This window comes from Cucumis sativus, chromosome 4 (genome assembly GCF_000004075.3).
Source record: "Cucumis sativus cultivar 9930 chromosome 4, Cucumber_9930_V3, whole genome shotgun sequence".
NCBI classification, from domain to species: domain Eukaryota; kingdom Viridiplantae; phylum Streptophyta; class Magnoliopsida; order Cucurbitales; family Cucurbitaceae; genus Cucumis; species Cucumis sativus.
In genome coordinates, this window is record NC_026658.2 from 1,174,586 (window position 1) to 1,190,248 (window position 15,663).

The 15,663-nt window shown below is 31.0% G+C and overlaps 3 protein-coding genes across 3 annotated transcripts; 1 reads left to right on the forward strand and 2 right to left on the reverse strand.

Moving 5' to 3' along the window:
- Positions 1-240: 240 nt before the first annotated feature.
- LOC101208113 (deSI-like protein At4g17486) lies at positions 241-2,929 on the reverse strand. The gene is made up of 3 exons (XM_004152125.3): positions 2,558-2,929; positions 1,564-1,851; positions 241-1,005 (listed from the first exon to the last, which is right to left on the reverse strand). Exons 1-3 carry the CDS (start codon positions 2,688-2,690, stop codon positions 716-718), a joined length of 711 nt encoding a protein of 236 aa, XP_004152173.1. The 5' UTR covers positions 2,691-2,929; the 3' UTR covers positions 241-715.
- Positions 2,930-5,777: 2,848 nt separating this feature from the next.
- On the forward strand, positions 5,778-9,863 carry LOC101207869. Its single transcript, XM_004152124.3, has 4 exons — positions 5,778-6,061; positions 6,424-6,473; positions 6,575-6,627; positions 9,066-9,863. Exons 1-4 carry the CDS (start codon positions 5,814-5,816, stop codon positions 9,459-9,461), a joined length of 747 nt encoding a protein of 248 aa, XP_004152172.1. The 5' UTR covers positions 5,778-5,813; the 3' UTR covers positions 9,462-9,863.
- A 2,296-nt stretch (positions 9,864-12,159) lies between these two features.
- On the reverse strand, positions 12,160-13,602 carry LOC101205862 (zinc finger protein 3-like). The gene is given in 2 exon segments (XM_004152281.3): positions 12,160-12,454; positions 12,457-13,602. Coding segments are annotated over 2 exon segments (804 nt in total). The 5' UTR covers positions 13,183-13,602; the 3' UTR covers positions 12,160-12,376.
- Positions 13,603-15,663: the final 2,061 nt, after the last annotated feature.

Below are 15,663 nucleotides of genomic sequence, written 5' to 3' on the forward strand. Positions count from 1 at the left end.
TTTGATATAAAGTTGAAAGTTCAGAAAAAACACAAAAGCAAAACTTCATGCATTTATTAACTATTCTAAAAACTGATTAATTGTCTAATCATAGGCGTCACATGACCATTTTTTGTTTATTTATTTTTGCGTGTGATGAAAGTGGAATGTTTAGAAATAAGTCCATGTCGGGATGCACCCAACTAATGCTAAAGTGCATAAGCTAAATTATGAATATAACATTTGTGAAACTTTTAGAAATGAAATAGAACAAGTGTTTAGCGCATTAATCAAAATTGTACTTAGCCTTGAAGAAAAAGCAATTGACCCCTCTAGAAAGCATTCCCATTGGGCCATATTTGCAAATTTAATTTGGATTACAATCCACATCTCAGCCTATAATTACCACTTCAATGGTAGCTCAACCACATCCAAGAAAATGGATACATAAATGGTGGAAAAAGAAAACATTTGAGGGACAAACAACCCACTTTCCCTAATAGTACACAATTTACATAATCACTCATATACCCCAAAAATGTTCTTCTTTCTTTCCTTTGTTGTGAGAGAAAACGAGGAGCAACTAACGACTCAAAGATTAAATGACAAACTTAATCCCTTCATTCGAAGAAAGTTAAAAGTTAGTCCATAAGTTTTAAACTCTAACGGACTAAATTCTAACTTTTTTCGACCTATGGTGACTAAATATGCAATTTAACCAAACTACTGATGATCTTCAACAATTTGAGGTGGGAATTAATGGTGAAGTTGGAAGGCGAGGGCGTCTTGTTCTGCTTCTGCCTCTGCGGAGAGTAATTGGAGAAGACGAAGAAGAAGAAGAGGAATTAGAATTAGAACCTGAAATTTCAACTGTTTGAACTTTTGGCATCAATTCCTTCTTCTTCTTCTCTTCTTCTTCTTCTACTCCTTTTTCTTGCTTTTCTTCATTTGTTTTCTTTTGAACTCTGTTTTGACCAAATTTTGTGGAGTTCAATGTTGCTGGTAACACACAGTTGCAAATCCACCCTGCATTTCAAATCAATATGAAACATGCTTTTATAGTCCAAAATCAATTTTGATTATATGAAAATTGAATTTGAAAAGCGTAATACCAAATACTAAATTAATTTAAAATGATTAAAAACACGTATTCTATTGGTTAACAATCTACATAATATCAGTAGTCTTGTTGTTATTCATGTTTCCAAATTTCAAGCAGAGGGAAAAAGATTATAGTAGCTTTTTAGTTTTATAATTTGGTTAACACATTCAATGTTTTCTAAATAATTTACTAAAGGTCTCAAATATCATTTTTTATGTATTTGCATGAAAAATTTAGTTAAGTTGAAGTATAAGAATGATTATTTTGACCTTTATTAAATTAATAAAGAGGTTAATGTAAAAGTTGTGGGGACTGATAATAAAATATTTAAAAGTAGAGAAATACAAAAGCACTAAAGTTCAACATCAGCATTCAGAGACATAAACAGGAAAAAGAAAAAAGAAAAAGAAAACAGCAAGAAGTGAAAAAGGAGATGTCAATTTAGATGAAAAGTGGAAATGAAGGGTGGGATTTGATGTTACCAATTCTAGCAAGGCGATTGACCCAACTTGGGATGGGATTTCCAGTGAGCTTGATGCAAACATGGTTGCAAAAATGGTTGCAATTTTTTGTGATTAAATTATAAGCATTTCCTCTGTAGTCTTTACCAAGTTCTTCCATTAATGACTTCACTTCTGCTTCACTCAAGTCTGTTTGCCCAATCAAAATTGATTTTCTGAACTTGAATCCTTCACATTGCTTTGGTTCTCCTTCAAATATCCCTGTACTTGGATATTCATGAGCTCCAAATGCAAATTCAATTCCATGAACTGCATTACAATAATCCCATAACATTTACTCAGTGTTTCAGATAGAAAATGTTTCAATTTCCCTTAATTTTCTCAACAACACCCAAACACTAGGGAAGATTTTCCAAAAGGAAAGTTATAGTTCAAGAACAAAGGTAAAAGGTAAAATGAAAATCCCTTCAAGTTTATCCAATTTTCCTCCATTTTCTCACCAGCCAGACAGAGAATCCCTCGCAGTGGAGATCCAGATAACAATTGGAAAGTTTGTCTTAGAGCAAATTATACTTAAAGAACAAACAAATTAAGTGAACTAAGGGTAAAAACCTAGAAGTTCGTCTAATTTCCCATCATTTTCTCACCATCCAAACAGAATATGTCGAAATGCAGGTCCAGAAATCAGCAGGAGCAAATTATACTTAAAGAACAATGAAAAAAAAGTGAAGTAAAACCAAAAACCTAGTAAGTTCATCTATTTTCCCATCATTTTCTCCCCATCCAAACAGAACCAATTAAAATTCTACAAGAGTAAGAGAGCAACAAACGATGATGCATAAAGCAAAAACCTAGAATTACATTCAAATTTCCCCCCTGTTTCCCTCACTAACCAAACAGAAAACATAACTCATAAAAACTGGACTCGTCATTCAACAATTACCAAATCCAGATTAAGCAACAGAAATGCAGATCTAAACAGCAGAGAAAGCGATGAATTAGTAGAAGAACAAACCTTGAAGACCAGAATGATAAACACCGAGGCCGAACCAATATGCATAGCCATTAATGGGGGTGAGATCGTACACATTGAGGTACACTGGAGCTGATCCAGAATCAGCATTGCTGGAGATTCTTCTGCACAACATTTCGATCTCACTTCCACTAACTTACTGAAACTAATAACTCCATTGCTAAATAATCTTCGAACCAATAGAAAATGATCATCGGAAACATAAAAAGGAAAAAAAAATAATTAATGGGTAATCATAACTTTCTTGATTATTAACAAAGTTTATAGTTTTTTAAAGTGGGGATTGGGAAATGGGAATCTTCTGATTCATTCAAGTGGGTGCCACCAGTTCTTGTAACACCACAAACTCCATTTCTTCAATAAATTTAGGACTTTGTCTTTTTTCTTTTCTTTCTATTCTTTCAACTCTCTCTCTCTCTCTCTCTCTTTTTCTTTTTACATTATCGTCCCTAAACTTCCCTATATTTACATTTAATTACATACCTAATTTCAGTTTTAATAAACTTTATTCATAAACAAATTTTATGTATTAAATGAATATATTTCCTAATAGAAAATTTATTTTCTTTTCACAAAAATCAACAAATAGAGATTAAAATGAAACAAAATAAATATAAGGATGAAAATGATTGGTTTTATCTATTTGAACTTTTACAATATTGAGGCCATACATAATTGATAATTCTTTGATTTTTTCTTCTTCTTCTTTGAAAATGAAGTGTACAAAACATTGTTTTTATCTATGAATTCTTATCATTTATTTTCTACTTTTGAAAAAGTTTTCAAAACCCAAATCAATTTTTCAACAATGTAAAGGCCATACCCAATTGAACAATCCTTTCATTTATCATTTTCTTTCTCTTGGCTACCAATTCCCCTCTAACTAATATGAAACCTACAATCATTTTATTAAATTGAGTTTTTTGTTATACCCAAATTTTATTCCATAAGAATTTCAACCATTCATTTATAAATGAATTATATTATAGTAATGAATATTGTTTATCTATATATTTTCTTTTGTGAACAAGTTGATAATATAAATACTTTGGATTTTATTGTATTTAATAAATAAATAAAATTCCTCAAGTGTGAGTAGACAAAGTAATATTCTTTTTGAACAAAATAGTAAACTAGAAGCATGTTTACGTTATGAAATGTGGACCAATAATGTTAAACTATAAACCTTCGTTATATTCAACCATAAGAGATGTTTGAGGTAATGAACGAGTTGTTATTTATTGTTGTTATGTTATAATAGTTTGTATTTAAGATATAGATTATTTCAGTTTGAGTTTATAATAACGTGTGTTTAATATGTAAATTATTTTAACTTGATAAAAAAACAGTAAATATTATAACATTTGTGTTTACCGCGATTAATTTAAAACTCTTCATTATTATTATTGTTATTATTTTTTGTAAATTATAAAGTTTCAAAGTTTAAATGATGTACCTAAATATTATATTATATTTTCATCTATACCATAAAACCTACCAAATTGATTTTCTTAAAAAAAACAATTATTTAAGTTTTTTTCAATATTTTTTCATTCATAATAAATTTTCATATATTATTTAACTAACATAGTGAATGTTTTTTTAAATTAATTTCCTCATTTTCACAGTTGTGGTACGCAAAATATAATAAAATATTTTTAAATTAAGAAGATAAATAAATATGGTAAATAATAAAGTTAAAAAATGAAAAAGAAAAAGAAAAAGAAAAAGAAAAAGAAAAAATGCAGTCAAAAAAAGAAAAAAGAGGTAATGGTAAGAACATTTTATTTTCCCTAAGAAAAGAACCGAAAGAATTAAACACATTTTGACCTTTTTTTTCTTCTTCTTCTTCCTTTTTCATTTTTCTATCATAGATTAAAGCTTTTTTCAATTGAATTAAAACGTAAGAACTTCATCCTTCCTTGAAAATAACATTTGAGGTGTGAAACTATAGAATTGTACCTCATAAAAACCCTAAAATTGAAAATCTTGAACTAACCTAACACAACTAATTAATTAAAAAAACAACTTAAAATTTATCAAAATTTCGTCTAAATGTATAAAAAAAAAAAAAAAACGAAAAATTTCCCATATTTACATTTCAAGTCCCTCAAACTCTTAATTAATTAAGACATAATTAAAAAAAATCAATATCTAAATGCTTTGGTGATCATTGAAAGGATTTGATTCGATGGCAACTTATTGTGTTAATGACAATTTATTAAAAGTAAACATAGTTTTAAGTCATCTTACTTTATAAACAAATTATCAATGGATAAATGTATGTGTACATGAAAAGTTAGCACAAAAGTGGAACATCCATTGTATTTAGAAATGTTGATTCAAATTAGGCAGTTAATTAATTGGAAAAGATAGAAAGAATATAATGATTACCATTATAATTAGGTAGTCACTATACTTATTGGTCCACCCCAAATAATGAGTCTAGCTTTCCGTCCTAATAATTTATGGAACGTTTGAGGTAATCGTATGAGTTGAGTTAAAATTTCAATTTAATGTTTGAAGATATGTTATTGATAGTTTATAGTCATGTTCACCAACTCAGTAACATCGATGCCTTTTTTGGCACTTCGATCGTTGCCTCTAACATTACCTCCACCAACTCCAATAACCATTATTTTAAATTATTATTTAATCATATTCTATTAATAAACCAAAAAACTTGTATATATATTTATACTTTTAAGAAAGAGTTGTTAAATACACGAGTGTTCTCAAACCCTGACCTCCTTCAATGTAAAACACTAAAGAGATTTCCACAATCACTTTAACCACAATTTCAGCCCTCACTGCTTTGTATACTTACAACTCCAAATTTAGCAATCAATGAAGACACCACGATATGACAACTCGAGACACTATGCATATACCTTTGAACACATGCACATCCAAAGGTTAGTGGTAAACATTTTTACAACGTGATATTCAAGTTGTATAATCATTAAGTATATAGTAATAGTTTAAAAAAATGTAAATATAACAAAATCTATTAGTGGTAGACGTTTATCGTAGATAGACTTTCAATATAATTATTTTAAATCTAATTGGAAGGGAAAAAATAGCCAAAAATTAAGACATAGTGATCCCAACAAAAACGGTGGGCCGGAGGCTTAAATATTGAGACATTAATGGGCCTGACAAATGAAGATTGAGCCCATAAGATCAGTGACCTATATGTATTCATTCCGCTTGTTTCCCACGGCCATCTTGTTCGACAATGTTTCGCGCCAGAGCCAGTTGGAGTTCATTTTCAAAGCGATTGAAGCCATTGGAAACCAGATCATTTTGCTCCAAATCCCACATTCAAACCAACAAGAGCAGCAACAACGGCAAGATCAATGGCGACAACAAGGTTGAACCGGATCTGAGCAGCTACAACGAGGCGTACAAGCAGCTGGATAACTTGGACCTCATGACCGCCTCCAAGATCCTCTTCACTCAACCTTCCAAGAAAAAGAAATTTGGGTATCACTTTCTATTCTCTATCTTCTTATTTCATGTCTGTTTTGGTCGGTTCTACACTTTGAGTGGCTTTTGGTTCTTCAAGTTACTTGGGGCATTTTATCAAACATGTTGTGTTCACATCGGTAGTATGTAATTGAATCCTGTGGGCATCGTTGTATGCTTGTTTACATTTTAATACATTAGTTAAAATTGAATTTTCAATAGTAACGCATCGTGTTGTTCGTTTATAATGCTTAATTATAAGACGTGTGTGATGATTTGTCCTTTTAGGATTAAATTTTGTTCAAAATCCATGTCTTTCTGCTGATTTTATCTCCTTGTTATCAACATATATGTATTTAACATCTTTCTTTCATTCTCAGGCTTGATTTCCATCTTGTGCAACTCTTCTTTGTTTGTATGCCGTCTTTGGGTGAGTACCTTTATCTTTCTCTCTATATTAATTCCGTGTTTGGCTAGAGACATTATACGTGTCTTAATTATTTGCTTAAATGCACCCATTTCCTGAAACAGCTGTGTATCTGGTGGCCCAGTACGCTCGTTACGAAATGAGAAAGATGGAAGCGGTAGGTAAATTTCAGGGCCTCATTTTAAAATTTCCTAAGTTGACATTCTGCGTTTACTGGTTTATGTTTCCTTTAGTCGTTTTTTTCTGAAGACATTTGATTTCATAATTTGACGTTTTCACCTGATACTGTTTTCGTAGTTTGATCCGTCTTCCATTTCTTGGTTTACGTTCCTTGTATTCTGATATTTCAATTGAATTCATCACTGAAGCAACCAGCTTTAATTTGTTTCACATAAAACATTTATTTATTACTCTGCACAATACAACGTTCACAGTTGACAACTAAGGTGTTCTCATTCCCATACATATTTGTAGTCATGGATGCAAAACTTCACATTGAGGATTGTAGTTATTTTAATTGTGTCACTATAGTTCCAGTTGGGGCTCATTTTTTTCTATTTCCGTAAGTAACTATTACAAATATAGCAATTAGATCCAAAGTATTGTCATATTTGATAATATTTTTAAAAAATTGCAAATACAGTGAAGTTTGTCAGAGTTTATTAACGATAAGAGTCTATCACTGATAGACTATATTGTAAATATTGGTTATTGGTCTATCACTAATAGGTCATAAAAGTCTATAAGCGATAGAAGTATATCGTTGATAAATTTTGCTATATTTGCAATTTTTTTAAAATGTTGCTATACTCTTGGTTATTATTCCTAAAATTGCCACCTATTATAATTACCCAACCTGTAATATAGGTTTTTGTTTGGATTCCTTTTGTTGGCACTAGGGGTTTCCTTCTTGTAGGACTGTTTTGATTCCCTTCATTTTACCTTCTCAGTGAAAGTTTGGTTCGTCACAAAAATGTAATTGGTCAATAAGGCACTTACCTTAGCTTCGGCCACTTTAGGAGTATTTTTTTGTATGCTCTTATATTCTTTAATTTTTTTTGTTGTTTCTATAAAAAATTTATATAGCGTTAAGTTTTAAGAGGTCTTTTCTCGTGAAAAGGAAAAAGTTTTAAGAGGTATTTATGTCAAGTATTAGTATGTTAATATGAATATTTTCTTTCGTGTAATTTAGAATATCATAGCTAATTACCAGTTTAAGAGTTCGTTTATATACATTCTTCTGAAATTTGTTTCAGAAATTGTTAATTTAAAAAATGTATAGAAATTGTTAATTTAAAAAATAGAAAGAAGCACATGAAAATAGCAAATTTTGGTTTTATTTTCTGCGTCTTTTTTAACACTTGGAACAAACTATCTTACCGTATACGTTTTCTAACTCAGAAAATTATTATTATTAATATATAAAGATAGATGGTGGATATCAAATATGTGTTTGAAACAATGTTTTAAGTTTTCATGATTAGAATTTTTTTAATTAGATAGCAATGCAAGTGTTGAAATGACTGCATCATCATTCTGTCTTTTAAATCAAGATTAGTAGTCTCTATTTTTATGTTTGGCATCTTATACTTCATTTTTGAAGTTCAACTTTTTGAGACTTTGGTGTTAGATTATAAATTATGGTAACTAGCAGTTTTCTTAAAATTAGACTGGTGGTTTCAAGAGTGATTTTGTGCTAGAAGTTTCAACAGATTCATTTGGTAACAACCTAGTGAATAAATTTAAGACTGTGGAAAGTTGGAAAGCCAAATATTCACAACTTTATATCTTTGTTGATTTCATTCAATTAGTTTAGTTCAGTACGTAGCGGCCTTAACTTCTGTAACAGGTTAGCTCTAGTAACTATTTGATAAGTGTTATCCTCGGGCTTCTAGGTACTCTGTCTAACGTTTACAGAGTGGTCATGCTGTCTGTATAAGATGGCAAGCAAAGAACACCTTTTTTTTAACAGAAATAAATAAATGACTTGTTGATAAAAAGATAGAGTTCAAGTGCTTTCAATTGTCTTAGAGAAGAAGGAACAAGTTAGAAGGTTAAATGAAATATTTCAAACTTTTGAACATTTGAAATTATAGATTGAAATTATAGATGTTAAACAACCTAGAAGTAGGTCATATAATTTTTTTTTGTTTAATTAGATATAAATCTAATTTAAGAGATGAAATGACTGCATCATCATTTTGTCTGCTAGATCATAATTAGTAGTTGTATTGTATGAGCACAACGGGAACCTCCCACCTATCTTCATAATGGTATGATAGTCTACTTTGTACATGGAGTCTCATGGCTTTGTTTCTGTAACCACTCCAAAAGGCCTCATGACTTCGAGTTACTTTCTCTATCATTTATAAAATGGTTACAAGGAATCTGTTTCTGCATAAAATGGAAAGAAAAATAACTATATACTATATATGTGCATACTTTTTAAAAACGAGGCAAAGGAAGATAACAATGCTTCCCATGGGAATTTGGATACTCAAGTTTTCCATTGGTTCTTTGATTTGGCCCCTTAACAATATTTTTCTGTGATTTTCAGTTATTCAATGGTTTTCTTAACCAAAGTCACTATATCAGGACCTGGAGCTGAAAAAGAAGAAAGAAGAAGAAGAGAAAGCAAAACAAATAGAGTTGGAAGAGACTGAAAAAATTCATGAAATGAACCCAGAGCTTCAGGAGGTAAAAACAAGACTCGATAAACTTGAGAATACTATAAAGGAAATTGCTGTTGAATCCAGAAAACAATCAGGGACTGGTAATATAACAAAGAACTCTGAAAAGGGTGAAGATGCTGTTAAAACCAAACATGGGGTAAATATTGATTCAACCAAGTCTATGGATGATCATCTTGGTGGACAAAAAATAGTACCGGCTCCAGTTTTGCCCAAAGGTCGTGTTAGTGAGTCTACAACACGAGATGATAGTAAGCATCGTAACCACGGTGGAGGATCCTCTCCAGATGCTGAGAGATGAGGAAAGCGCCTCTTAATCAATATTACTGCCATATCCTGCGCATGGTAATTTTCCTTTGGTGAAGCTAGAGAAACGAGAGTGAGCCATGTTGCTGCCAAGAATCCAATGGTTCCAGGTTTTGTTAATAATTATATATGGTGAGGCTGTATCTTTGATCATTAGCAATGTAAATGGTTAATAGGTAAACGGATCCATGCCTATTTTGTTATGACAATTAATTACCTCATGATTAACATTCAATTTCTGTTTGTGTTGTGTAAATGTACCCAGCTACAAAGCAATTCTTCTCTCTTTTCCCCCTCTTTGAGATATTATTCAAGGAGGTTGCCACGATGTGATTGACAATTGACAATTTTTGTACCATTGGATACAAGAGTGAATCCTAAAAGTATCTCGAATTTATATTTAGTAGTTGTTAGGAAGTATACAAACCCATCCAACCATTATTAGAAGACATCCACACACTGTGGCAACTTCATTGGATAACTTTTTTCCTCCTGTAATCTTACTGAACTCATGAAGTCATCGGCAGTGGAAATGTGGAATGGGATTGAACTAGATAACAAGTCATTGTCATCAAGTGGGCAGCTAAGTGGCTGTCTTCCTGCTCATCATGCTGTATTGCAGACCCAGAAGTCAGAACAAATTCAACCCCACCTTGTCCCAGGTCTACTTACTGTAGTTGTAGCTTGAATTCAACATAAATTGATGATATACAAACAATATGTTGGACCAAACAGGTGATTTATTTTTTTTGGATTTGATCTTCTGACACACTAAAGCATTAACTTGATATTTTGAGGGTAGAATATTTTAGAAAAGGATGCTTTATCCATGTTATATACTTTCTTTTTCCCATAAAGTAAAGTAGTCTAATTAAATGTATTGGAGGAGAGCTTCTTTAATGATTACTTCTTTATCCTGAGAGAAAGAAGGTGATTGGTTTAAACTCTCACCTGATGGTATGTGATCATAGATCCACAGTTTTTTTGGTACAATCCCTGGCTACTTTTTGGTATGTATCTGAGGAATTATTATATGGAGTTTAATCATATTTTCTTTGAGCACCCTATCTCGTATTCAATTTATTTCAGTAAAGATTTATTATATTACTTGATTTGATGAAACTTGATTCATTACTCAACCTCTGATAAATTACTACTTATGGCTTTAGTTGAGGTGGAAAATCAAAGGCTATGATTCTTCAAATGTTGCAGAATGGGCAGCCTAACTCAAATAATGGACATTCCAACTGCTGAAGTAGCAAAGACAACAGATGGCCAAAACCCAAAGTTTGGTGAGTCATTTTCATAAAGGTTGTGTGGTACTGGTATGTATGATAAGGTAAGAGATTTTTATTGTCACCAATTGTCTTAATAGCAGGATTTCTGTTACTTTTACATCTTGATACTAGGAGAAATTAGTTCCATTATTATGACTAATGATCATAGTTTAGATATATGATTAAGATGAACATGATTTGTTTGGGATATGAACCCCACCACTGGTTTGGCCTTATTAGGAGATCCTGTAGGTCAGAAATCAAGACAATGAAGATTTACCCACAATTTAATAATGTGGGAAAAATGATGATGGTGATGGAATAGCTGAGTGTGAGAGGAGGAGGGAGGGTCATTATGTGCTTTCATTACTTTTTCACAAGGTTTGCTATATCTACACCTACCTCTTTTTTTTTTTCTTTTTTCTTTTTTGTTTTTTTTGATCTTCTTCTAATGTGATGGTCTATTACTTTCAACTGCAAGTGGGTCAACAATGTTGTCATCCACCATTCTATTTGCATACATATATATTCATATGTCACTGTATGGTGGTCTCATTAAATGAAAACTACAAGCATCCAAATTTGTGCTCATTTCATGGACCACACATCATAGTGTTTAGTCTTTGAAATTTAGGACCCCTTTATCCAACAATTTCATATTGGGGATTTCTTGAATCTTCTTTCTCTCACACACACAAACATATTTGATTGACAAGAAGCCTAAAATATAATGTTGGATCTGAATTATTACTCAACTTTATGTCTGTCTCTGAAATTTAATTTTTTAAATCATATTTTGGTTCTAATTCGTTATTTTCTTCTTTTATCATTTCAAATCGTATCTATTGCGTGACTAATAGATGTCATATTTTTGTATAAATAAAGGTCTTTCATATTTTATTGACTTAAAAAGAAACCCAACATCTTTCTTTGGAATAGAATAGGAGTATAGGAGTGGGAGGGATTTGATCCAAATATTTCAATTGAGTTATGGTCTTTTTAGTGTCTAGAACATCACGGATTTTGAATTATGACACACCTATATGATTATTTTTAAAACTGTCGTAACTCACAAGTTCAACCAGATTAAAAACTTTTATTTCTTTTTCCATTGAATTTGGAAATCAATAAATAATATAGACACAGTATTGAAGAATCGCCCGCATTTTCTCATAGTGTATGCGTGTGGAATCAATCTTAATTATAACGGTCATAAAAGCATGAATGAGAAATTTTCTCTATGCCTACACTTAAAGTTTAGTCACTTTTACTAGTGGAGACTTGCATCTCTATCTATCACTACTTTTTTTTTCAGAGAAAAAGAAATGGAGAGAGAGAAAGGGGATTACTTTCTCAAATTCCAAAGTAATTTTAACAGGTATATTGTTTTTTTTTTTGTTATATAATAAATGGGAATTTTCTTTTAAACAGGTTAACTTTTGTGTTCTTCTTATGTTGCCAAAATGGATTATTTACAGAGACAATCTTCTCAAGTATTGGAAACAAAAAAAACAAAAAACAAAAAAAAAACAAAAAAGAAGGATCTAAATCAATTTCCATCTTAGCAGAAAGCATCAAATTTTCAAAAAATGGAAAAAGAAGAATAAAAATTGAAGGAAAGTTCCCTTTCTGATTAGAGCTTAAGAGATAAGTCAAGCTTCAACAACTCATCTTGTTTAGGCTTCATCTTCATATGACTAAAACCACCCCCACCCCCACCCCCACCGCCGTCCACCAGAATCCTCCCAGCGGCGGTGGCGCCTCCGTGACTGCCACCGGAGAGAATCTCTTCACACCCTCAAATCTTGCAGCTCCTGTGGTCGAGGAAATGCCTCTATGACTTCCAACGTGTGAATTCCCTTGCATCAGCCGACCAATCGCCGGATGTTGATCGAGCGGCTGCCTTGACCATCCACTGTGACCGTAAATTCCAGATGACCCAATTGGAGAAACATGAAGAGAAGGCTTATGAACCATGGAATGAGCTTGAATTCCAAGCGACCTATTAAACGACCCATGAAGAGGAAGAGAAGCCAAACTCGAATACCTATGAGCAAGCCCAAAATTAGAGCCAGACCCAACTCTTTGAGTTCTCTTAGCTAAAGTCCTCTCTCGTTTATGAGCATTTTGGTGTCCCCCAAGAGCTTGAGAACTGTAGAATTTCCTTTGGCAATAATTGCAAGAGAAAACCCTTGGCTCTGTCTCTGTATCTGTAGGTTCTGTTGCTAAATTCGCATCGAAACAGTCGATTAAATTGAGTTCTGGATTCGACCCATGATCAGAATCATTATTAGAAAGGGTGAGATCCAAACCCATGTGAGAATTGGGGTTGATTTGGTCTGTTGTTCGATCTCCCTTTGGACATGGTGGAGAAGACTCTGAAGCAGAGATGATTGTTGAAGTTTCAGAAGGAGATGGTTCTGGTATGGGAAAATCCATGGAAGGAAGAAGAAGTAGAAAAAAAATGAGAGAGGAGAGAGATCGAGAGAAGAGAGAGATAGATAGAAGGGGGGTTATTGATATGGTAATAAGTGAAGTGGTTTGTTGTCGTATGTATAGCAGAGAAATGGCACTGTTTTACAGTTAGAAGGTCTTAATATAGGAAGTCAAGCGAATGAGAAGAAGAGCCTTTCTGATGTGTTCTGTTTTTGGCGCCTCTTAAACTCATCGAGTTTTCACACACATATGCACTTCTTTGTCCCCTTTTGTTCTTTTCTCTTTCGAGATGATTCATCCTTTTGTGTTCATTCGGTCTCTTATTCAAAATTTAGGAGCCCTTTAGAACACAGATTAAAAATAGTACTGTTTCAAAACTCTATTCACATTCTTTAGTATTTTCCAATTTAACTAAAACTATTTTACCCTTCAAACAAAAACTATTGTAATTCATAATAAAATAGTTTACATTATAACACTACCCATTATAAGCCCATTAGCTATGTAATAACTAAAAGCAATGCATCAAAGGTTCCATCATAAAAGTTGACCTAAGAACTTGTAAGTGATAATCTGAACAGACGTTAATTAGTTAAGACATGCTCTTGATCAAAGGTTAGTAAAGTTTAAATCCAACAATACTTGAGTGTATTTCAAGTTCTAATTTATACGCATTTCATTTTTGTCGTAACTAAATCTTTGTACATTTTACTTTTATCACACGGAGATAGAAAGAAGAAATTTTTATATATCAAATTATTATTCGATAACTTAAATAAATTCATGAGAAAATAATTGAATTTAATTTAGTCAAAACATTTATATGGTATGTATTCATGTACACAAAAATAATTTAAACAACTATGCCCCAACTTCTATATATTGTCCTCTTCGTAGGACCTTAATATTCTTGTTAAATAGCTCTCTAGTAGGGTTTGTTTTGTACTACTAAAGTTTTATTTATTCATTTATTGTTTTTTAAAAAATTCACCTGTCCTTTATTGCTTCATACAATAATAGTTTTTTCATCTTATTTCATTTTAGTTTTTAAACTTTTCTTTTAAATTTTAGATAAAAAAAATTTATATTTCACTTCTTAATTTGATTTACAAATTTTTTCTCACTCATCTAAGCAACAAAGTATATCGAATTACATGTTAAATAATCAACAAGCTATTTTAGGTGAATAACAACATATTGAAATAAAATCATTACGAAAGTTTGAAAACTAAAACCCAAGTTAAGCTTCTCTTTTCACCTTTCTTTTTCTCCTCTATCAATCTTTTTTTCTTGTCCCCTTAAAAGCTATTATTTTCACAAAATTTACCAAACAACATCATGAGATTTGAGCATCCTTTCTTTTCTTTAATTTTTTAGTTTTAAAAATAAAAGATGCTTAATTTTATGTCCATAGGGAATAAAACGGTGCCGTAGTTCTTACTAAAGATGACTCTTAACTGTCAATATCATCCCATCATAAATTTAATGCAATTGTTGAGATGCATCCAATTGATGAACTTTTAGATCTTTTCTTATTTTGTTTGTAAATATATTATTTAAATGTTGTCTTATATATTATAGTCTTTTCTTAATTTCATAAAATATTCTTAAAATTAAATTTGAAATTTGAGAAGCTATAATATATTTTAAAAAATTTTAAGGTTTCAACCAATAATTTATTCTAATTTTAATTTATGAAGTCATAAGAAAGGAAATTCAAACTATGATGTGATTTTATTAGTTTCCTAGAATTTGAAGTGTGTATATATATAATATTGTCTAAACATTATTTAAAAAAAAAATTTAAAGTCACATCCATTTCTCATCCGTCCTTTGAAAAGTAATCAACATTAATTTCTATTTGCTTATAATAATCAATTATGAAACTTCCTCTAATTGTGTATCATATCAGCTCAAAATATATCAACAAATATGTTGGCTTAATCAATCAAGATAACAAGTTGAAGACATTCACAAATTTCTTTTAAGTTATCATTAATTTTCACTTTCATTATCATTTGATCAATCAGAATCTTCATTGTAATGTAATATAATTGATATTATCAACTTTAGTTTTATTTATTCAAACAAGTTTTTTTTTTTCTTTTTTCTTCTTGATTGAGACTGTATATTAGCCCTTTAACAATTTACAAAAATTACATTTATGATTAAAAAAACTTAAAAATCAAGTTATGTTACTCAATTAATCAAAAATATATCTAAAGAGATTTGTTCATTTCTCAACTAGTAATTTTCGATTTAATAAATAAAAGAAAAAAAATCGAGATATGACTCATTTAGTTTTTTAAGTTTTGAAAAATAGGTGTCGTGTTTAGGATGTTCCTTGAATTTTTTAAAAATAAGTGTCTTTTAAGTCTTAAGTATTCAAAATATAATTTTTAGGCTTCATTTGGTAACAATTTGTTGTTGAAAATAAAGCCTAAAGACATCTACATTTGCTTCCAAATTCCTTTCATTATTACC